The sequence below is a fragment of the Lepisosteus platostomus genome, chromosome 6 (genome assembly GCF_059453375.1).
Source record: "Lepisosteus platostomus isolate fLepPlt1 chromosome 6, fLepPlt1.hap1, whole genome shotgun sequence".
Taxonomy (NCBI): domain Eukaryota; kingdom Metazoa; phylum Chordata; class Actinopteri; order Semionotiformes; family Lepisosteidae; genus Lepisosteus; species Lepisosteus platostomus.
In genome coordinates, this window is record NC_142616.1 from 50,098,503 (window position 1) to 50,122,468 (window position 23,966).

The window sequence follows — 23,966 nt, forward strand, 5'->3', positions numbered from 1 at the left end:
AAGGGAAAGAAAAGACTTAGCCTGACCAGAGGTAAACCAAGCAATGAAAAGAGCCCCTTTTAACGCGACAGAAAAGTTTGCTGGAATCCAGAGTTTTGTGCGTTTGCTACAATGACCAGTTGCCCCCTCTTCTTTGTTCTTTTAGGGCAGTTTGAATTCATTTGTTTGCAGACGATTTCACCTGAGAATCACAACAAATTATTACTTCAAAATCTTCTAAAAGACCTATTTAATTATGCTCGGTACACTTCTGCAAAAATGATGGAAACTTTGGCGCGCTAGTGATTATACAAGTATGTCTTAAAAGATCTCTTCTAAACCGATGCTGTATTGCGTGAGAGGTACAAATGTTTCCTCTGGAATGCATGCAATTAAAGATTTCTCAGAAGTGAATAAACATGAGTTCGAGGTGCGTTAAAGATGTGAAACAGGTTTGTACGCTTATCGTTGAACAAAGAGAATATTGTAAATTGTTCTTTTGTATCTGCAGTTCAAACCTATTTGTACACAGTCCAAATTCACTACATACAGGGGATTAACTTAAAGGGTTGTGCAATAAGAGTGGTTAAAAGAAAATTAATCGAAGTTACTTTCTTTCCCGATCCTTACCCCGCATGTTACTAATTATGGGCGGGTTTGTTTACAGAAGTGGATTTGTTAATCCATCAGAGAACAAAGTAAGCAGAAACACGACAGTGAAAAGCAAATCTCACTAACAAGAAACAATCTTGTTTTGTCTTATTATAGATGACAGATACGGTCAGGAGATATTAGTGTTTCTTGCTTGATAGGTTAGTTTTAGTGAAATGGAGTGGGCTAAATAAAGACTTTTGAGGAAAACGTGAGCTATACACCTGCAAACTGGAACGATACGGATTTAAACGTGTTCCGCTAATTCCACTCATATGTTAATTATGTAACTCTAATTTGAGTTTAATCAGGCGTAATTACCCGGCTCACCCACACAATAAACATTGATCCTATTGCTATAAACCTCAAAACAGAGCTAGGCATTAACACGTTCAGTAATTAACTCTAGTATCGACTTGTACAGAGACATGCTCTTCTCGCTCTTCAAAAGAGGGGATAGAAAGATGACAAACTTGCGAACACGCAGATGACGGTGTTGAACGTGAATGGCACATTCGTTTGTTTACTAAGATTTGTTTTAGACAGCACCTTAAACTGCCACATATACTGGAAGGGCTATTAGTCTGTGAGGACGGTCTTATTGATTGATTTTGAGAAACGCTGAAAGTAACAATAAAACAGCGAGTTCCAATCTGGTTATCGGAATAAAAAATAATAAAAAGCAGTCTGGTTGGTAACATTTTTTTACATTGTTAGAATTGTATGAATAACGTGACTAACGGTGGAACTTAATTGGTAAACTAAACGCAGATGACAAGAAAGCTTGTAGGGTTCTCAGAATGGTACAGTAATTGTGTTTAGAAAACCGGCGTCCGTAACTAAGAGAAGGGAAAACACCGAGCTTCAAGAATTCACGAATTCGCACTTTAAGAAATAATTACTGTCGCAAACGGTTGACTATTACTCAAAACATAACTCCTGTCCGAGGGAGTAGACCTCTTCCTTTTCTTCCTTATTTGAATAGTAAAATGTATCAGTAAAAATGAGCAAATAAAATTTAGACAGGTATAGTTACACATAAATGCTGCGGTTTCTGAAGTATTTTTCAGTGCAGTTTGAACGTGATGAGTAATTTAATTTTAAATGTTAACAAAATATTTGTATTATTTGAAATATCCACACGTAAAGTTAACTCCGGTAGGCTCTTTTTTTATTATTAATTATCACTTTTAGGCGCACCTTTTTAATTTAGCAAAAGAAAAAAAAATCCTCACACCCCTGCATGCCTCTTTCAGACGTGAATGCTTAGCACAATCACTGTAATCAAGTGAGATGTGCACCTTACTGTACATTACCCAAAGTGTTTAAACATACTGCTTTCATTCAGTGTTTAATTATTATTCTTATTGGCATTCTTATAATAATAATAACGGTTTTATATATGTTCATATTCAAAATCCCAAAATAAATGGACATTTTTAATTACTAAAAAATAATGTTTGTTTTTTTTATTTATTATTTATAAGTTTTTAATAGGTTCCATACAGTTCCCTACAAATTGATGGTTATACACACTAAACCTTTAAGATTTTCACATACACTGTTTAATATTGCTCATATAAATCACACAGGTGGATTTGTTTTTGATTACTTTCTGTCCAGTCAAAATAAGTGTTAGCTGGTGTTTATTTGATAAAAAAACTTGGATTCTAACTTTATCCAAAGTGCCCTTTTTTGTTTGCCAATGTAATATTTTTAAGCTTTGACTATTATTTTGTATTCCTATTTTTTTGTATGTATAAAAGAGGATGTTGCACTGGATGGGTGAACCTAAAACAATTAGCTACAATATGCAGAAGGCACTCATGAGTATATCAAAATTTACTCTGAATTATCGATATTTACATACTGTATCTGTATTTATTTTTTTCGATGAAATTCAACGACAAACCAAAGCACAAGTCAGAAATAGGCAGTGATCACAACAGTATGTGAAACAGATAAGACCATTTGGAGTAGGATGTGATGATAGTGCTGACGACAGAAATGATTACAGTGTTTGAAAATGTCATTTTATGATTCTGACTTGACAGTGCATGATGTGAGTTAAGAGTACTGTACACTACATAAGGTTGAAATACTGTTAAGGGAAATCTCCTGTCTTAAGATGAAATGCCACATCAGCAAGCAGAAAAAAGGAATAAAAATAAGCTTTTTTCACTTAAATCCTGCAGTCATTGCTTGATTTCATACACAATAGTTTTGAAGTACTTTTCAAATTAGAATTTCCTTTGCTTTCTCAATAAGGGTGCAGCTAGGTTTACATAGAATGCTATAAGACTGGCATCCTGACTCAAATGTCATGCTAACAGATAACATAGCAGCATTCTTTCAAAGCCCACAAAATGGGGCTTTTTGTTATGGGCTTCTCCTTATTGACACAATAACATTGTTTGATGAGACTATAACATTGACTTTTTCCTGCTTAGATAGAGATAAGATTATCCATTTAATTTTAATTACAAAATCAACTAAGAACTATTTTTTTTGTCAACATAGATGAAAAAATTAAATTTTGTATACTCTATATTGTCCATGAACAACAATTCAAAGGGTGTTCAACCTTGAAGTGTTTAAATCTGCTATAGTCTTATATATATATACCTCTGCTTGAATTGCAATAAGCAGCGAGGACATCAAGGAATGATTATTTGTCATGTGGCACATTCAAACTTTCTTGGATTATTGGATGCTTCAGGATGGTGGGTGGTTAAAATCAATTTCATATCACTCTCAACTAAAAATGGCTCATTAGCAAAAGTGGGTAACATCCCTAATTGCACATAGTGACTCTACAGACTAAATCTTATCTCAGTTTCTGTGGTGTTAAGTGAACTGTAAATCCCTCACTACACCCTAGAGTTGGTTCATACACCTGTGTACATTGGGGCAAGTGCTGGAAAGTAAATTGAGCAAGGATACAGCAGCTGTGCCTTCAGGAGGGGCAGCTCTCCTCTCCTTCCGTCTGAAGTTATATAGAATATATTCATTATAGAGGCAGTAATGGTTAGCATTGCTGTGGGGGGCTTTGGTTCTATTCCTGAACTGGGTGCTATCTCCATGGAGATTCTATGTTCTCCCCATGTTTGTGTGGGTATCCTCTTGGTGCTCTGCTTTCCTTCCACAGGCCAAAAACATACTGGTTGGATAATTGGCCCTAGATGTGAGTGTGTGTGTCTGTGTTGCCTTGAGTAAGACATCACAATGACCAATGAAATTAATGTAAGGGCCATTCTTGTCATTGAGCAACAAATATTCATATTGGTTCAATAAAGAATATCAAGCACTCTGCCTGCCAGCCTGTTGCTAAGGTTTACAACCAATCAACCAGCCACATTGCTAATAACCTAAATAGAAGCTGCAGTCCATGTGCAAATGCTAGAGCAAGAACATTAACTATTATTTAGTCATTATTTTAATAACAGGTTATATTTTAATAACTTTTATTTGCATTGTTAGTGGTACAAATTAATTATCTTTGCGGCAGAGGTGGCAACAGTTTGTCAAAATAAAGATAAAGTGGCAAAATATGTACAACAAACACCTTTCTAATGCTTGGCATGAGCTTGGCAATGACTAGAATGGAAGCCTCTTCTATATACAGTACAATAATTCAATTTGTCAATAATGGGATGTTCGCCAATATATTGTGAGACTAATATTAGTCCCGGTGCATTAAATTAGTAGTGACACAGTGAATGACAAGTCGTATCACAGTCTCTGTGGAGATAAGTGAGAAAGTGAGACCGCTGGGAAACACTCGTGATCCAATCTTGTCACAAAGTCTTGTGCTTCGCTTCTAAGCTATAACGTGCCAGCTAATATGAGTCAAAGTGTTTTTAACATTTACAAATGCGAGGTTGATTATCTCAAAACGGCAGGATCTCTGAGTCTCTTAACACAGTGCAAAAATAACTTAGTGCTAGTCTACCATTAAGTGTTCAATATGCAGAATTTTATAACAACAATGACAACAAAAAAACCTATATATGAAAACGATGAGAAAATTTGCACTTTAAGGAAATGTCATTTGCACATCCTTAGCTGCAGGCTTAAAAGTGCTTTTACCCTTCCCCTTTTTTATCAGTAATAATTAAAAAAAAACACTGACACTGACACTGATTTATTAAACACTTAAATGTAGTATGCTTGTGAAATTATGTAGTATGTAGTAATGTAGAATGCTTATTAATTATCTTCAGAAAGCATTAAATAATACTGGAGTAACTTGTAGGTTCTATGAACTTTTAATGCCATGGTTTGTTGTTGCAAAAATATGCTATTCAGATAATATATTATCTAAAATTAATATTTTTGTAAGCAAAAAGTTCAAACTTTAATGTAATGATTGTGCTTATATAGTGTAAACACATTAAGGGGAACTTAGACGGTTTGAGTGTTTATTAACACTGGCATCCAGGATTCAGTGCCCATCTGGTCACATGAGGAGGGGTGCAGGACTCTGTACCTCTATTCTCCATCCCCACAAGAGTTGCTGTGGTGCCTCTTTGCCCTAAACACACAGCCAAGTGAACACACATATGGACATAAAACATGACTTCAGTACTCCATGTTGAACTAGCAATTACTTTCTTTAATGCAGCATAACTGTAGGAGATGGACTTTCATTTGTTTAAAGTTGCTTGGGAAAGAGAAAATATTTAAATGTCAATGTAGTGCAATATTGTGGTCTAGAATGTCGTTTTTTTTTCTTTAGTGAGCCTTTTTGTCGACCGAAAGTCCTTCTGATTTACTGCCAGCTGTCAGATCTCCGGGTTTTTACCTGCTTGACTTTTGACTAGTGCTTTTCATTTGGCCAGTCTCTTTCTTTTACTTCACATCTGTCATAATTCAGGACTCGTGTGTGTGTGTTTTATGCAATTGAATATTCCTCTTCTGTGTCATGCTCATTGTTGGAGTGTCCCTTCACTTTTCTGTTTTCCTCTTGTTACATTCTGTCAAAAAAGGCAAGGTATTTCAAACACAGGATTTTAAAAATTTCTTTCATTAGATTAATGCTTTAGTAAATTGAGCCAGGGTTTTCAATTAGAAGACCTACAATAAGGAAATAAATCAATATCAGACAATGTTTTCCTTGACACTCTTTACATTATTATATGGGTTACAATTTAAAAAGATCAGGATTTCAAATGTTCAATCAGTGTAACAGAAAAATGAACATTAAAAATGACTAATTTATTTTAAATGCTGTACAATTCTTATTAGTCAAACAGCATGAAAAACCATATTCTTTAAAATCTAGTTCACTTTTACAAATCATTTTGTTTTGAAAAATTGTATTCGTATTTAAATTGTAGCAAAATACAAAACCAAAAGTTATCACAATTCTTCTTTATAGTCCATTTCATTGACATGGAAAAAATATTTTAATTATTTGTATTAACAGAATTTTATCATTGCCTTATGTTTAGTATCTTTCCAATTTCCTGCAGTGAAATGTAAAAATGCAAAGTGGACATAAGATTGCAGCTTGTGGTTTTATTAAAATAGCAAAGCCCCTTAGAAGTCATTTTTTTCCCCAAATTGAACTGAAGTGTCAGTGTTAGGAATGTTTCAACAGTTCACTTGTCTGAACTGTTTTCTAGGACTTCATCAACCTCAGCATATTTTTCTGATCTGCACCTAAGTGCCAAATAATCCTCAGCTTTCTTCTATCTTAAGGCCTGTGTCTGAAAAAATGCCTAAGCATGGTGAATAATGAGAATATATAGAAACAGACCAACTGCTAGATAATCCAGAAAAATGCTGTAAGAAAGATGTGCTAGATCGAATGTCTTGAAGCCTTTATTATGCACATATATTATTTTTGCCAATAGCCAAAGTCAGAATAGTGAAATAGTGCCTGCAACCTTACTTCATAATACTACAAGAACAATAAACTTCAGAACTGTTACTTCCAGAATTGGGTATAATTGCACTGTTAGTTTATTTTCTGATATTAGAACAGCTGAGTCAAAGTCCTGAGGGTAGGAAGATTATACATTATACATCACAAAAGGTTAGGACTCCTGAGTTTTGTAGAATTCTATTATATTGTTTATACATATGTACAGTATACTGTATGGCATCAGTCACTCATCTAACATTGTTGCAAATGCAAATATAGTTGTTAATTTTTAATTTAATCAAATGTTTCACTAAATATTTCCACAACTCATCTCTACATATTTGTTGAGATGATAGATAGAACATATATCCCTTCTAAATATTTTAAATAAATACAATAAATCAATTCTAAATAACCCTTGTAGATAAATACTCCTATAACTTTTATCTGTCTGTTTGGCAATTCTAAATTTTATTCTAAAATGTGATGTTCTGTCCTAAATATATTAGTTTTTCTACACTTTAAATCCTGTTTTTACTGGTGTCCATAGGTTTCCAGGTTGCATATGTTGAAAGGAAAGTACACTAATGTAAGTGGTGTACATTTACTAAAGAGTAACTGTGCCGTGAAAATACATAGTAGGAGAAAGCTTTATCAAACTAAAGTTTTTCACGGCCTAATGTTTTATCTAATCTTAATGCAAATCTTTAAACACTCTTTGTGCCTCCTCCACAATTTGGAATCTCTAATTCACAGCCTACTTCACTCACTGCTGAAACCCTTGTATCAACACTGGGAAGATGAAGAACACATATCAGATCAGATCACTTTATAGGCCATATACAATTTCTTGTTTTAAGAATTTGTCTTTTCGCTTACCCCAACTTGCTCTCCATGAGACACACCGACAGGGAGAGAAGCTTGGGGTCAGAGCACAGGGTCAGCCATTTATACGGCACCCCTGGAGCAGTTGGGGTTAAGGGCCTTGCGCAGGGGCCCAATGAAGTAGGATTCCTCTGCTAGCTGTGGGACATGAACCAGCAACCTTCCAGCCGCAGGCATACATCCTTAGCCACAGAGCTGCCACACCTCTCACATATAGACATGTGCTGTCAGACTGTCCACTTCTTATTCACACCTCAAGCTCCCGACCGCCCCTGCCCCTGCTGGGATCCCGGTCGCTCACAGACTGTGCAGACACAGTGCCACTCCAGAATACTGGGTCCTTCACCATGGAAGAAATTCAGACTGTGTAGGTTTCAGAGGTGTTGATTTCACCTACAGTACTTGTATGTAGCGCCTTCTGCGTGCTCAATGCTATTGTATTAGCAGAATAACTAAAGCTAGAGGGATATTGAAAATGACAGATAAAGCTCCTTTTATAATCCTGGGGTTAGTGTTGCACAGCAGTCCAAAAAATTGATTAGTAATCCAACCTTCCCCATTAGTGCAGAAGCCAACTAAACACTGTTGGAGAATCCTGGCTGGTTCCATAATGTGTTGACACTGTCTGGAACTAATGATAGTTGGACCTTAGGCCCAGTTTGTGGCTTGAATGGGCATCCTTACTGATTAGGTTACTCAGCATTTTCATTCTTTATATTTTTCTACCTTTTGTGTACACTACTGTATATTTACACCATTTAAGTCAAAGTTAACAACTACACACAAGAGTTTCACTCTTCACTGTGAATTTAATATTAATTATATTAAATAATATTAATTATTTTGAACATCTCTTACTGTTCCATAACATTATATGTGCATTTGTTTCATAAAGCTTAGTCAGTCATTAATCTGATAATGGTTGCCACCACAGTTGTCTGATGGATGTTTATGTGGTGAAACAATCTATAAGTCACTAATCCATCCATTTTCTAATCACTTCATGCAGTACAGGTTTGCAAGGGAGCTGGAACCAAGGCAGGATCCACCCTGGACAGGTTGGCAGTCCATCACAGGACACACATAGACACAGACATGCACACACTCACGCCAGGGCCAGTTTTCCCAGAAGCCAATTAACCTACTGTTATGGTAGAAAACTGGAGCACCAGGAGGAAACCCACACAAACACAGGGAGAACATACAAACTCAAGCAGTTAGCATGCCAGGTCCAGAATTGAACCCAGGGCCCCAGCACTGTGAGGCAACAATGCTAACTACTGTGCCAGTGTGCCACCCTGTAAGCTATTCAATTCATGGAAAATTTCTTGAAGTAATCAGCCTGGGTTTGTTTTGTTCTTAAGGAAAAGATAAGAAGGTCTGAACAAAATAAGATAAAAACGTAAGAGGATTTGGCTTTTTTATTAAATAAATTTGAACGGGACCTTGTTAGTGGTTAAATAAGAGGTATTTGAACAGTCTTGAACCACAGAGCAATAAACCGATTCAAGCACACACTTTTAAAAACAAGGTGTTTTGTGTGTCTTTCCTGTGGTGAAATATTCTGTAAAGTAAGTCTGTTCTTTCACCATGCATTTTTTAAGTTGACATTTGGGGAGTTTTGGTTACCTCTACTTGAAAACAATTAAAACATTCATTACAGCACATTAGTTCTTGCTCTAGGTTTTGTTTACTTTCCAGCAGTAGTTAATTTCAGCATGTCTAATAAAGTAGCATGCTGGTTTTAATATCAATAGAGCAGACATCCTTGTTTTAAATCCATATTTCATAAACAAAAGTGTTAGGCTGGGAACAGGTCTTGCTGTGATGGTCAATTGCTGAATCTTTTATTTGGATACTGTTATCTTTCCTATTTCCTAACCTGATTGAAGCTTAAAAACCAAAGCAGCTCAGAGCGTGCTGGAATAAATCTCTTCTTTCATTAATCTGCTGTGATGCCCTCTCCCTTTCAAAATTGTTCCATTCAGGCTGGATTTATAAGGAAATTAAATATATAATATCTGTGCTTCACATGTCAGATTGGATGTAGAGGTACTGGGATTTTTGATTATACATAAATCAGGAAAAATACTGCTGCTGTAAACCTTACGTTCAAACAATTAGGTCACTATTGTAGTCCTAAATAACATATTTCTACTCTAGACTTTCTCATTTGTCTTTCTCTGCCCTGTGTCCCCAGGAAGAGAAGTAAATTGCTTTTCTGACTTCACTTTAATGTCTGAGAGAGAAATACTTTATTTCTGTTCTGCTTTATTTTTCCTAGGTGAAATTCAGCCTGTTTGTCTTCTAAAACCCGGTGGTTAATAGGTGTTTGCTATTCTCTTACCCTTATGTCAGTACAGCTGTTCTGGATTTTTAGCATACTTTGGAATTGTTGAAAACCTATGGATCTCGAAAGAGGTGGCTTTTGAATGTTATTATTAAGACAATTGCCCTTCCCCATAAAAGTGTGCTGAAGGTGAAAAAACTTGTGGTGATGAACAAGTGTGTGTATGTTGTATGGTCTTTTCCAAATGCTGTCTGTGGCATCTTTTAATGGAACTTGCTCATCAGCTCTTTGCTAGAAGTGTTGGAAAGAAAAGCTAATGAAAGTATTACAGATTATCCTCAGGTTGTCTGGATGGTTTCTCCACATTCCTGACCCAGTTTAAACTCCCCACCACCTGTGCAGAGCCCTGCCACAGGCCCATGGAGATGGACTCCTTCACTTTCTTTAGGGGCCTAACCTCTTTAATGAACTGTGCTGAAAGCATAGAGTAGATCTGATATTTTTCTATGTGCACTAATTTTCATGGGCTTTAAAAAAATACGTACCTGAGGAAAACACTGCATACATTTTGGAGAGTTAGTGCTGACTAGAGGATTGTATGGCCAGCAGCCATATCACCATTTAGCTCACAACTAGTAACCCACTGAAGCTAAGCAGGCGTGAGCCTGGTCAGTACCTGGATGGGAAACCTCCTGGGAAAAACTAAGGTTGCTGCTGGAAGAGGTGTTAGTGGGGCCAACAGGGAGTGCTCACCCTGCGGTCCATGTGGGTCCTAATGCCCCAGTATAGTGATGGGGACACTATACTGTAAAACATGCGCCGTCCTTCGGATGAGACGTAAAACCGAGTTCCTGAATCTCTGTGGTAATTAAAAATCCCAGGGCGTTTCTTGCAAAGAGTAGGGGTGTAACCACGGCGTCCTGGCCAAATTTCCCATTGGCCCTCACCAATCATGGCCTCCTAATAATCCCCATCTATGAATTGGCTACATTACTCTGCTCTCCTCCCCACTGATAGCTGATGTGTGGTGAACGTTCTGGCGTTCTGGTGCTGAGATTACTGTGGGCCGTAATGCCCAAGATGTACCAGAAACTGCTTTTATCTGAAAAGTGGAAGGAGCTCTGGGTAACCAAACTGAATTAAACCCTAGGAATTGTTTGCCAACTGGGCACTGCAACTATGGGAAGTCCCAGTCAGTGTTGACTAGTGACCTGGGAATTGAAATATCTGATACTCTACATTAACATCTCAAATGTTGTTTTCAAATTGGGACGTTGAAGTCGGTACTTGTGTGTCATAAAATTATTAATTACTTCATTATCTGTGCAGCAGTAAAGGATATCCAAAAGTAACATATGTTGTAAATATAGAATTATGTATATATAGTAGGATATATAGATATATCTCAATTTACACATAAGATAAGATGCCAAAAATGCAGGGCAATTCAAAGATGCATAAAGTAATCAAAAAATAATTTCCCATAAGAATACGTGTAAATGGGAGAATGCGTTCTGGGTCCCTTCTCAATGAGAGGGATTAACTCCCAAATATAAACAGTTACATACAGTGTCTTAGAAAATATTCACCACCTTCATTTTTTCCATATTGTGGTCTTAAGCTGATTATTAATTGTAGAGTGTTTTGTGAATCATTTATTTCTTGAAGGGTGATGTTGACATTTTTTTCATATTTTTTAAAGTAACTTAAATAATGTTTTATTTACAAATCCTTTTAATTTATTTTCATTTTATAATTTTAATTAATTAGTTTTTTTTACTTTTTAAGATTTTTCACACAGAAACTTACTTTGGTAATTTTATTGATTTTGAGTTTGATTATAAGGCACAGACTATGATGCAGAGACATTGTACAGATTTATTTAGCAAGCGTGACATGATCGGAGATAAATGGTGGCTGGAAGAGCACATACACATACAGGGATTGCCCAGCTTTCTGAGTCATCCAGAGTTCTACTCATATGTGCACAGTTTATACTGTATTATGATCACTCTATAGTGAGAATTAAGAAGTAGTACATATTCTTGAGGCTTATTACACTAAAAACATACATGCTCTGACCACAGAATGGTACTTTTTGTAGGATAACTGAGGTTTACTTTCAGGTGTTTGCAAAGATGCAGACACATTTATTTTTCCATATTCAATCTTGCTGTAATCTAAGTATCTCTCTTGTTTTAATTTGTAACATGCATTAAACTTAATCCTTTGATCTCTGTGATGACTGTTGCCTTGGTCTCATATCTTCTGACTCGATCTTTGAATCATTTTTAATCGGGTTGAGAAAATCTGATTGAGAATTGTATGTGATCTGCCACTGTCCCCGTAACCTATTGTCATGTAATGGAAACTCTGAAGATGAGCTGTTTTTTAATTTGAATCTTTAATCCAAAGCTCTTAAGAAAAATGGTTAAGGTACAAGATGATAAAGTGCTCCAGGCATCAAGTACGCATTTAGGTGTAGCCTAACAAATATTTTCATTGGTAGAATGAGAGGTACAGTATGTATGTGCTTGGTAAAAGTGCAAGATGAAGATTCAATTCTAAAGACACAAATTATTCGAAACCCGATACACCTTCACATTATTGTGTTTGTTGTTGGATATGATTTGTTTCACTAATACCTGCTAAGGTAATGAGGCAAAAGCCCCAAAGACTCATGTTTGTCTGTTTTTGAAGCATCTCTTGAAGCAGAAAACAGGCAGTGACCCTTCAGGATTCAAGTTTTGTTTCTCTTTTTTTTCTCCTTCACAAAAAGACAGTAAGCTTTCTCAAACTATGAAGTAATGTAACTATGCACTATTACATATTTTACTTCAACTGAAATAGAGCATAAATGGTATACTTCAGTTGTATTTTAAGAAAATATTCTTACTATTCATTTCCAATGCTAATATATTTGTAGCTAAATGTAAAATGTAAAACAAATGTAAAAAACAGTATCTTAAAAAGACATACTGTACTAACAGAGCACTGGGAAAACGTGAGCACAAGCACACTGTTTCTGAACCTTGTGGAAAACAAAATTGTCTAGAAATCCTTTTGTCTGTTACCGACTGGTTATTTACTATCTTCCATCTGCAAACCACATAGGCTCAAAGAGGCACTGAAAATGGTAAAGTGAGACTTGCTTGATTGCTTGAATGCTCTTTACAGAAGGACAAGTGTGTGCTGCTGCAGAACTGATCAAGGGGTCAAATCAGCTACACATCAGGCAGGTGTTGCATAGCTGACAGTATGAAGAACAACAGTGTGTATAAGAATGTTTCAATGAGACAGAAAGTCTGAAATGCCAGTAATTTTTATTTTAAGCTCTTGCCATTACATTAGCATTATCTCTTGTACAGAAACTCACCCTTCTCAGTTCACTATGAGTATTCATGGTCTGGCAATGAAGAATTCTCTAGGATGCTATTTTACCCAAGAGCTTATGCTGTCCTTATCATTAAATCCAGACTATTCTATTCATGGCTCCCTTATCACTGCGAAGCTTACAGTAAATGCAGTAAATGAAGTAAATGCAGGTAGCTCCTTAGCACAGTGGTTATCATTGTTATCTCACAATCCTTGAGCCCTGTGTTCAGTTCTGGACCTGGGGTGCAAAGAGTTTGTATGTTCTCATCTTCATGGTTTTTCTTTTTTCCAGATGCTCCGGTTTCCTCCTACAGCCTAGGACAAACTGGAAGATTAATTGATTTATGGGAAAATTGGCCCTGGTGCGAGTGGGTGTGTGTGTCTGTGTATGAACTGCAAAGGCCTGGCGTTCTGTCCAGGGTGTATCTTGCCCTGCGCCCATTGCTTGCTGGGATAGGCTCGGGTTCCCCTGCAACCCTGAATTAGAAAATTCTTGTTAACAAATCAGTGCATATCTTCTGTCTGTTTGCTTTGTGGTCTTCATTGAGGATTCCTATCTTTGCACCTGACTTCTGCAGTTTGCGTGAGGCATTGCCATGTATCAACCTTAGCCATTGGACCTGTACATGATACTGTCAACCTGACTATATAGCAATGTTAATGCAAAAGCACATGAACCAAGAATACTGTAAAATAATCAGTCAAAAGTGTAAACACTTCTGCATTTTGGTTTCAAAATGAAATATTTCATTTGATGGTGTTTTTTAATATAACCATTAAAAAAGAGGTGAAATAAGCAGTATATTTGTACAGTTATTTTATTGAGAGGCCACAGTTCTTGCATATTACAACTGTTGGCTTGTGTAAGGCAAAAGCAAGATGGATCCACCAGTTACTTCACACAGAAACAAAAGCTTTTGTAGAGGAATGATCCTGGGACATGCAGCTACTGCTTAAAATGCAATGTACAGCGTTATATATACAAAACAACACTGGAACTAAAATAATGTTGGGCATTTTGTACTATTGAAATACAAAAAAAATTATAAACACACTTCCAGTTCCAGGAGTGGTTAAAGTAAGATAGGTAAGGGAAAACTTTTTTTCGTCTTCAAAAAGATTATTATGTAAAAGTGCTACATAACTAAAATATAAGAATTTAAAATTCACCAGTTACTTAAAACATAAAAAATGACCTGTATTATTCTCCAACAAGATATCACAAAAGAAAAATGAGCATTTCTAAAATACTAGCTCATTTCATTGAAAATTGTGGCTTAACAACATCTTGTTGGTAAAAAGGTGATGAGACATTTCAACCAGAATGGAGGACAGGAACTTAAAACACACGCTGACTGAAAATGTCCAGTATATGAAATACTTAAATACAGAGAGTCATGTTATTTTAAGCAGTTGGCATCCACTTAAAAACGAATGAAACAAATAAAAAGGATCTATACACTCATCTTCACAACAATGTACCATCGATGTATGTACAGGACGTAGAAGAAGCGCCACACAGGTTTGCTTTAAACAGGGACACACCTAGCAGTATTCCTAATTATCTCACTTAACATTGTCAAACAAATGGTACTCCATATTGCTTAGGAACACATAGAAATGAATTTAGAAATCAATGAGTCAAAGATTGGTGCTAACTTTGTTATAACACGGCTAAAATGTCAATCTTGTTTTTATTTTGTGTTACTGTTATAGTTTCATCATGGGCATTAAAGAGCTGACAGAAAAATTCCTAGAGTGGCTAACTGAATAACAGAGTTGGTACATGCATTTGTTACCAGGCTAAATCAAAAGTGGGGGCACTATTTATGAAGATCTAGTCATCTTCTTCATCTTCCTCATCACTGTCCTTCATCGTTATTCCCTGCATGCCACCACCTTCTCTCACTGATGCTGTGGCCTCTTCCAGGGTCAGTCGGTTCCGAACAGTCTCATACATCTTGCTGTTTAAAGTGGAGTCCAGCACACCCTGCAGTCGAAAATCCCTATATTTTTTCTACAAACACAAAAAATATTTGCATTTATCTTTTCGTGTCACTCGGGTGACAATAATAAGGGGTCTCTTTAAAACCAATGGAGTCCAGACACTTCCGAAATCAAAATCAAAGCTATCATAATTTGATTAATCATTTCACTGAACAGTTTTTCAACTCCATTCCTGATAGATTTCCTGTAAGAGGAGCAAACCCTACTGAAAACTCTTATGGGTGTTATTATTCTTTCACGACAGGTTACCATGAAATGTCAAGGTGAAGAAAATTCACATCATTTAATAAGATGACAAATATTTAACAAGCAATACTTAGGCAAGTGATGACAAAGAAAACAATACAAAGTACAATACAAAATGCAGTTATCCCAATACATTTGTCCTCTGAGTTCAACTATCCACAGTCGCCTTTACTGATTTTTAGGAGTGTAATTTAAAATAAATAAACCTGTAAAGACACATTATTCACAATTTAAATGGCATTGTGTACATCTATTGTACATGGAAAACTGAATGAATAAGATATGGATCACAGATTTAAGTGTCCTGTAACTACACGATCTGTAGCAGATATTTATTTTATGTTTTTCGTTCACATCGGGAAAATAGTATAGTATTGTTTGTGACTGCAGCACTGAAGTGTGGATCCTCCTACTCAATCAAATGAACAAAAAAAGTGTATGATGCATTACTTCCAGGGCTCATTTCCACCAACACCACTATGGAATCACACTGAAATATTTATCATGCAACTAAGTACGAAACTGCACTTTCAGGGCATGTTATGCCACCTTCATGACCCCTTCTAGATAATCTGATCTACCTATTGTATGCAGAGCTGTTTCAATTAATTCCAAGAATAATTTGATTTGCATCCTGTAAATGATCTGTGAGACACACACCATACAGGCAGCTGGCAGGCAGCATGCTCTTTTAGCAAGAAAGTATAGTGATATTATTTGTATAGATGCAGTTTATTCAAGGGATTTGGAAACAGCAGTTTTATTGTATCTAAGCTAAATGTTTTTTAGATTATTATCTTATATATTAAAAAAACTAGTTAATATAATTATATGTACAGAGCAATGTAAAAAACTGCAGAAATTAGATGTGATACTTTTATATTCTAATAATTTTAATCAAGCACATGGAAGCCATATAATGAGATACCTCCCTACCTTCTAGACTACAACAAATTCCCATTCCACAGAAAACAGTGAACATAATTAAACTATTCCATGCTTGATCTACAGTATTTCAATTTACAATTTCAAGCTGGAAGCTTAGTTGTGTTAATGTATGTGTAAGATATGCATCAATATTTTAGTGATATACTGTGGAGAGTAAGGCTCACCAGATCTCATATGTGTGATTATTATTTACTAATTCATTACAAATACTCCCCCCTGCCAGGAAATCCTGTCCAGCTTTCAATCTTGAAACACTGAGTGACTATCTTTTTTTTGTTTCAAAATAATAAACAGTTGTATTAATATTTGGATACACACATAAAATATTTTCCTATATTTGATTTAAGAGCATTAGATAATTAGATGGAAGGCATAGCTGTGACACAGGAATTCAGACCTCCTGAGATGAAGGCTACGCACAGTAGCCCACAATATTGCCCAACAGCTCTATAGCAGGATATGGTTTATTAAAACTAGCAAAACAATTTGTGCATAATTCTGGAAATACATACATGTGATCTTCCGAACTGTTATATATTATTAAATATCCAGCATTTATTATGGGTAGTTTGTGCTCTGCAACAGATACATATTTTTATATCAGCATTACCTTTACAATCCTAATAAGAATTTTCAGCTGATAAACATGAAGTTGTAGGTCCATTCGGTCCGTCAACCAGGTGCCAATGAGATTCATTGTACTGGTGTACCATTGCTGAAAAACAGACAAATAGCATTCTCCAGCAAAACAAACAAAAACAGAGTAATCAAAAGAAAACAGAAATAATAATAAAACACATTAACATCATGTTTTAATTTCCACCTTTGGGGTATAACAATAGCCTTCCCTTGGAACCTTTATGTCCTAGTTTTGGATCTATACATCAGCACCATTGTCCATATGGTGTACAAATAATTCTGAGCTGTACATGGAAACCATATAATGAGATTGTTTCCTACCCTCAAAAGAACAGCAATTTCCTCTTCCACAGAAAACACTGAACGAAATTATAGTATTCCAACAAAAGAACTAAGGGACAAATGCTAATCTGGGTAGGCACAGAAGTTCTCACAATACTAACTGCGACATGAAATCCCGAAACATGAAAGTTCTTTCTACCTCAAGGTTTCATTCCTGAAATGGGTTAGAGAGATCTTCAACATGCATAGTACTTTCAAGTTGGGAGCACTGTTGATGAAACGTATGAGCCGGTATTTTCAAAGTTGTACCAAGGCCTCTGCTTTTGGCCTAGTCAAATTGCTCTTCATAAATCCTACTTGTCAGTTTTTGTCTAGCAATCTGTAGAAGGTCCTCTAAAAAATTACCTTGTTAAGATCAATATACAACTTAGTAATGAGGGACATTAAAGGATGGAACATGGTGCGATCGGGTTCACTAATTTGTTTTGCCACTTTACATTTTTCAACCTAAACCATCACTTTACATCCAGGTACCTGGTTTAATTCATCCCCCCCCCCCCCCATCTTGAAAACCTTCAGAAACATCACCCATGACCCTGGAAAATTTCATCATTCAGCAAGAAGTGAAGATCTGATTAAAGAAGAAGACTGCTTCTCCCTATCACGAAAAAGCCCAAACAGGTGACCTTGCCTTTATTTCAGTCAGCTATTAACTGTAGCATCCATAAATGCAAGTCTCTCCATTTCAAGTACTTTTTCACACTGAGTGAAAATGTGTACTTGGGAAAACACTCTACAAAATGATTAGATGAACTAAATTAGGATTCAATAAACATAAAAACCCCTAGTCTAGTATAAATGCATTTTCTTTTGGCATTTTGAAGTAAATACTTTTCTTACTCTTTCCACTTTTCACCATTCCTAGTATAAATCGATATATGAACACAATTACTACTTCATTGTATTTTTATTGTTTTTAGAATGAACTAGTTGTTATTATAGAAATATGACTACCAATTTGTTCCCTTTCATGGATGGAATACAGTCATAATCAATGCGGAAGCTCCATATCTCTGATCATTTCACCTTCACTGGGTTGTCATTTATTATTTCCTTCCACAGACTTCTCTTAACTTCTGGGTTCCAAAGACATCAACTGGCTTTTACAACTCTTATTAGTCCTGGATACCCTTGATCTTGATCTTAACCTTATGGCGCTGACTGCTGCTTGTGACCTTTCAAGCTCTCAAGCTTGGCTTGTCCTCAGTGGCTCATGGGCTTTGAGTGGCTTCATCTGGCCTTGATGGTGAAGACTTATGCACCATATTAATATATGATTTCCATTCTAGATCTTGACAGGCTCCTGCTTTTATTGTGTCTCCCATGTATGAAAACAAACAGCAAAAATTAATCATTTTATTAGCACTCTCATGATGTGCACTTCTTGATTTCGAAAGCCCTTAAAAGCTTTACTTGTACTATGCTAACAACTGTTACGGTCTGATATTAGCATCACGCTCAAAAGGAGGGGCCTATCATAGCTTCTCTAACAGATCTTTTCATGGGTGCGTGCATAGTTTTCACAGCCTCTCTGAAGTGACAACCACAGCAGGTCCCTGAAATGCAAGAGGATGTCCTGATAGTGTTGGACAGTAGTTATTCCTACAGTATGTGGTTTGCAGGGCTTGACTTTTAAAATTGGACTGCATGGACAGAAAAGTGGGCTGCTGCAAGGGAGGTTCCATTGTCACTGTGGGTTGTTGGGTCTGCCTTAGTGGGAGTGGATCATTCTCACATCTCCCAGTCTAGCCTGCTCCAGGGGAGCTCTGTTTATACCCTGTTCCCTGGTGGGGATGGTTTATGTCAGCACTACAGCAAGTATAATGTTCTCCATTGCTAAGTAAGATGCCTACTGGCCCCCAACTCATGTCTTTCTGGACGGCTGTTGTTGGTTGGTTAAAATCCTCATCTTGCTGACAATGCTATTGCTCCCTCCATTGAATCCGTCCACCATATTCTTTAAGGAGGAAGACTTGCTGTCCAGAATTTGACATACTATTCTTCCTTTGAGGGTGGTACTGCTAGTTTCTTTAGCTGCTAGTTTCCAACCCAACTTTCTGATGTTCTTTTTGAGTTACTGGAGCATTTGGCTGATGCTATTCAACTCCCCTTGATCTGAGGCTCCCACAGGCTGAAGTCTGTTTTTGCTGGCCTGGCAGTGCTTTGCACTTTGCCCCAGGCTGCCCCTTCTCCATCCACATTTTCTGGGTAAAGCCTGCACCTCTTGGTTTCTTCTAGCCTCTACACCTGTCTTTTGTCAAGTGCTTCTGTGTTGTATATGGTGCAGAGAACAAGGGCCTTGGTCTCAGTTGTTTTATGGTTGCAGAACCCTACCATGTTGGTCCTTTCCAAAGGGTCTAGTGTGCTCAAGGAAGTGGTGCATAGAGTCTGCAGCATAAGGTGTTTCATACTGACAAGATACCACAGCGATGCTTTTGGAACCTTTGTAGGCATACCTTAGGAAAGGTACACTGCTTACAAAGTCCATTGTTAGGTGGCTGCAGCTGATCCTTATAAGGCGCAAACTGTCAGTTGCAATTTGATGGTGCTTGTGGTAGAATGCTGTCAACATTGGCTGACGTAGTTGAAAATTGAAAATAGTTGAATATTGAGTGTTGACAAAGGATCACTGATGTGCTATCAAACTGAATCTTACATTTGGCAATGTTTTCTGAGCTTCTTGTCACAACTATTGGCCATGTTGTCAGAATCTAGCAGATCTCTGGCCCATTCCCATAGTCCATTGGGTCTTAGAACAAGTTAAATAAGCACCCGCATGCTGTCTATCTCAAAAACTCAAATCCTTGTTGTCCTCCACCATTGACCATCCCTAATTCAGTAATGCCACAGATCCTGAACCACAGTTCCTCAGATCAGCTGCCATAATGCAGAACTGTCATTCTTAGTCAGTGGGTCTGGTCATATCGGGAGGGTACCAACTCCAGTTCAGAAGTGGTTTGCCTCACTTCTCTGCTAACCACATTATCCCACTAGGAGGTCCACTCATGTTGCCACATTCCGTCTGCACAATTGTTCTACCTGTCTACTGCCAGCCTATCATTGAAAAAAGGGATTTTGTTATAAGCACTTTTCCCAAATAAAAACAGCTCTCTGGCACATTTTGAATCTACGGTCCAAGAATATGTTCCTGCGGTCACTCACGTTCCAGTTGTGGTCCATTGAATGAGGTTTCCAGATTGTTCAGCCTAATGATTGTTTCTGTCAGTTGACCTAAAGGGATTATTTTCACTTCCTAAATGTAACAGCACAGGAGCTTTCTTAGATTCAGTCTAGAGAGTTTTGTTGTCTGTTTTGCCTCTTTCTGGCACAGAAAACCTGATCTCTCTCTGGGTATAAGATGTGTATGTCTTCAACTTTTTAAATGACAGTCTGTCACTCTCAGGATGAGCTCATTCCCCATATACAGTCACTTCACTTTTTGTACACCTGCATGTTGGAGTACACTGGGGGAAGAGAGTACTGACACTCATTAAAATTGCTGTGTTTTTGGGGTGCATGTTGACCCCACCTGGTGATGCTTTCAGAAGAGCAATATCACACTCTAATGTCTACTCTTTTGTGGCATCTTTTTTCTCTAGGAGCAGCATTGAAATTATATACCTTCCAACATCTTTTGGGGCTGATGGGGGTCACATTGCTGGTGGTGCCACTGGGGCTTCTACACAGTGGTTTCTTTTGTGACAGCTGGATCCACTGGAGGATGATATATGACTTCGGATGGTGTTTAGCTCCTGCCTTCTGACTCCCACATGATGACTCCAACAAACTGATGAAGTGTATTTCCTAGATAGATAGATGTGGTGCTGTATGGTATATGCAAGGAGCTTAAAGGAATTGGTCTTCAATGTAGATGCTGCTCACATAAATGTTTTGGAGCTGTGGGCAATTTTCCAGTGATTTAGCACCTATATTACACTAGACACATATTTATTTGGATGAACAGCACTACCAAGGTTGAGTATATAGTAAATCTTGGGGTGGTGTAGCCACTCCCCTCTTTTCACTCAGGCTTGGGCTCCTGTTATGGGCTCAAGCCACCTTCTGAGAGTAGTACACCTCCCAGGTCTCACCAACACTGCAGTTGATCAGGGGTCAAGTGGCAGCTCAGTCCAAGAGGTATTTTTTCTTTTTTTTTTCTTTCTGTAACCCAAGTTTGAAAACACTTGGTAATGCAGACATTGATCTTTTTGCCTTCAGGGAGTCAAGAATGCTTGGCATAATTCTTTCTCCCACACAGGAATTCCATTAGTCATCAATGTGCTGTACACCCTTGGTCTGGGAAGCTACTTGTGCCTTCTTGTCAATACCTGTACTTCTGTAGTGCCTTCTGTGAACATAGGAATGTTTACCAACAGTTATCTCATTCAGCCATTTCATAAAAGAAAACAGGGTCTCAACTTCAACAAGACTGGGTATATTCTTTTATACTCTGAAACACTGTGTAAAGAAATGCCTCCTGGTCTTGGTTTTAAATCCAGTTTTCTCTAGTTTCCATTTACCCACTTGTGTCCTCTGGTATGTTTGTGTTTATTATGAAGAAATCAATTGATTTGCCTTTCAAGATTTTGATTGCTTGAATCAGGTCTCACCTTTGTTTTATCTGTTCAAGACAAAGACATTTCAGTTCTTTAAGTTTGTAAAAATAAGACACTCCTTTGAGATTGGGAATGTACCTGGTTGTTCTTCTCTAGAATGATTCCAGTGCAGCAATAAACAAAGCCATTGTTCTCTTGGTGGCCTGATTTCAGCCTCAAAGAACCGAAATTCCTTCTCCTGTTTTCAGGCCAGTCATCGGCAACAAGCCACACACTGCGTTAGTGCACAGTTTCCACTTGTTGCCAGTAATTTTTAAATTGGAACGCTTTTGTGCTCCTGTGTACTCAAAATTTAAAACAAGGAACATCTCTTTCTCAAACTCCATAGTGGTTAAATTTCTGGAATCCTGCTTGGTTAATGGGAAGGCTCCCCCCTTTACACTTAAAGTCTGCTGATTGCTTGAGACTATTGGTTGTGTCACTCAGTTTTTGTAAGGAGCTAGGAGTCCTCTTGAGACCTTCCTTAATCTTGTGGGCCTTAGCACATGCCCCCTTCTAGCTTCTTAGCACTCAAGACAGCCTTACTGTTGGCTCTCACCTCAATTTGCAGGGTGAGTGAGCTTGTAGTGCTGTCGGTGGGGGTCTCCACACCTTGCACTGTTCCTGACCAGTCCTGGGCCTGACTACCACCCAATCCAGCCTTCTTGTCAAAGACTGCTTTGACCCTCCATCTCCAATGGACAGTTGTCAGCCTTCCAGCTTCTGTCTTACCGGTTTGACACAAACCTCCCGCCTCATTCATTATACACAGTATAAGCACTGGTTTCCTGTATTGCCAGCTGAAAGACTGTTGGGCTTTTTGTTTGTTGTGAGGCTTGACACTCATAGACACCATCCAATTGGCATATGAGAGCACTGTTTGCTAGGTTCTTAACTTCAGTATTCTAGGTGCTACAAGTCGATTGTTTGGCAAAAGTGAGTCCAAATGGGGATGACAGCATTCCATTCTTCTTCATGGTTCTACTTCCAAGAAAAGGAATGTAGTTATTATCCCTTCTGGGTCAATATCAGCTGACCTTCATTTCTGGCTAAAAAGTAGCAAATATCCACTCCCTTGTCTCCACCTTATTTAATACCATATACAGTATATCAACTCTGTGATTCAACTCTCAAGAACCTTGAGAAATTTTTGCAATTCATTTTACTACTATTTTTATGATTAATTGAGTTTAACAGAACTCCCTGTATGGTAGCCTAGCATGGGGAAATCTGCCAAACGAACCCCCTGTTGTACCCTCAATAGGCAGGACCAGGCCTAATGTTTGTAACAGTATTTTAAACTTTAAGATGCATGCCTTACTATAACTGGGAGATAGAGTAGAATTTCTCATCCTGTTGATTCTGTTTGGCCGGGGATGCTCTTTAACTGTCTTCCTTTTTATTAGCGTCTTGACATGGAAAGCAATTAAAACTGCTACTTTGGTGAGAACTCCTCCTGCTTTCAGTAACCCTAATCGTCAATGTCTAGGAGTTCCCTATTAACCTCGGGAACTGTATCCTTCCAATTCTATCGTCTTACTAAGAGACTGAGCTTCCCCTGAAGCTGCACCCCATGTCTCGCTCACCTGAGAGGACACTGTCAGATGTCTGACCATGAGGGTCTGTTTTTTGCTCAGACCTCTCTTCTTAGACAGGGCTGTATGCAGCATAGCTCACTCTACTCTGGGATTGTGCTGAAATCTTCCCCTTCCGGGGTTTGATGGTATTCCAGTGTCTTGCCATGAGACCCAATTTCTCACTGTCCCCATGACAGCAATGTTCTAGCTCCCTGTGAGCTGGCCTCAGGAGCCACACTGTGAGACTCTACTTAACCAACCGCTGTCTCACCATGAAACCCAGTCTCTCACTGTCTCTGTAATAGTGAGGGTCTTGTTCCCTGTGAGATCTGCTACTCGCTGACACACCTACCAGCAAAAGTCCGACTTCCCTGAGTCGACCAGGACTGATTGCTCCCTTGACTTTACATCATGAGTCACACTGGTGAGGCCTACTCTCTCATAATCTCGTATGTATGCGCACTTGAGTCATTCCTGCGTGTATCTAAAGTGTCTCACCAGCCCCTTCTGGTGGCTTAATCCCTTAACTGACACTCCAGATCCAGTTGCCCTCTTACATTGAC

At 37.8% G+C, this 23,966-nt stretch overlaps 2 protein-coding genes across 27 annotated transcripts in view; one reads left to right on the top strand and one right to left on the bottom strand.

Moving 5' to 3' along the window:
• The window catches only part of cep15 (centrosomal protein 15), a 54,579-nt gene that overhangs the window by 25,951 nt on the left and 4,662 nt on the right, over positions 1 to 23,966 (top strand). The window lies entirely within an intron of this gene.
• cadpsa (Ca2+-dependent activator protein for secretion a) overlaps positions 13,852 to 23,966 on the bottom strand; it is a 140,132-nt gene continuing 130,017 nt past the window's right edge. For all 25 annotated transcript variants that reach the window (XM_088636193.1, XM_088636196.1, XM_088636183.1 and 22 more), the window contains 2 exons: positions 16,861 to 16,965; positions 13,852 to 15,066 (listed from right to left, as the gene is read on the bottom strand). In XM_088636193.1, the coding sequence (XP_088492319.1) occupies positions 14,887 to 15,066; positions 16,861 to 16,965 (285 nt within the window). In that variant the 3' untranslated portion in view covers positions 13,852 to 14,886. The remainder of the gene's footprint in view (positions 15,067 to 16,860; positions 16,966 to 23,966) is intronic.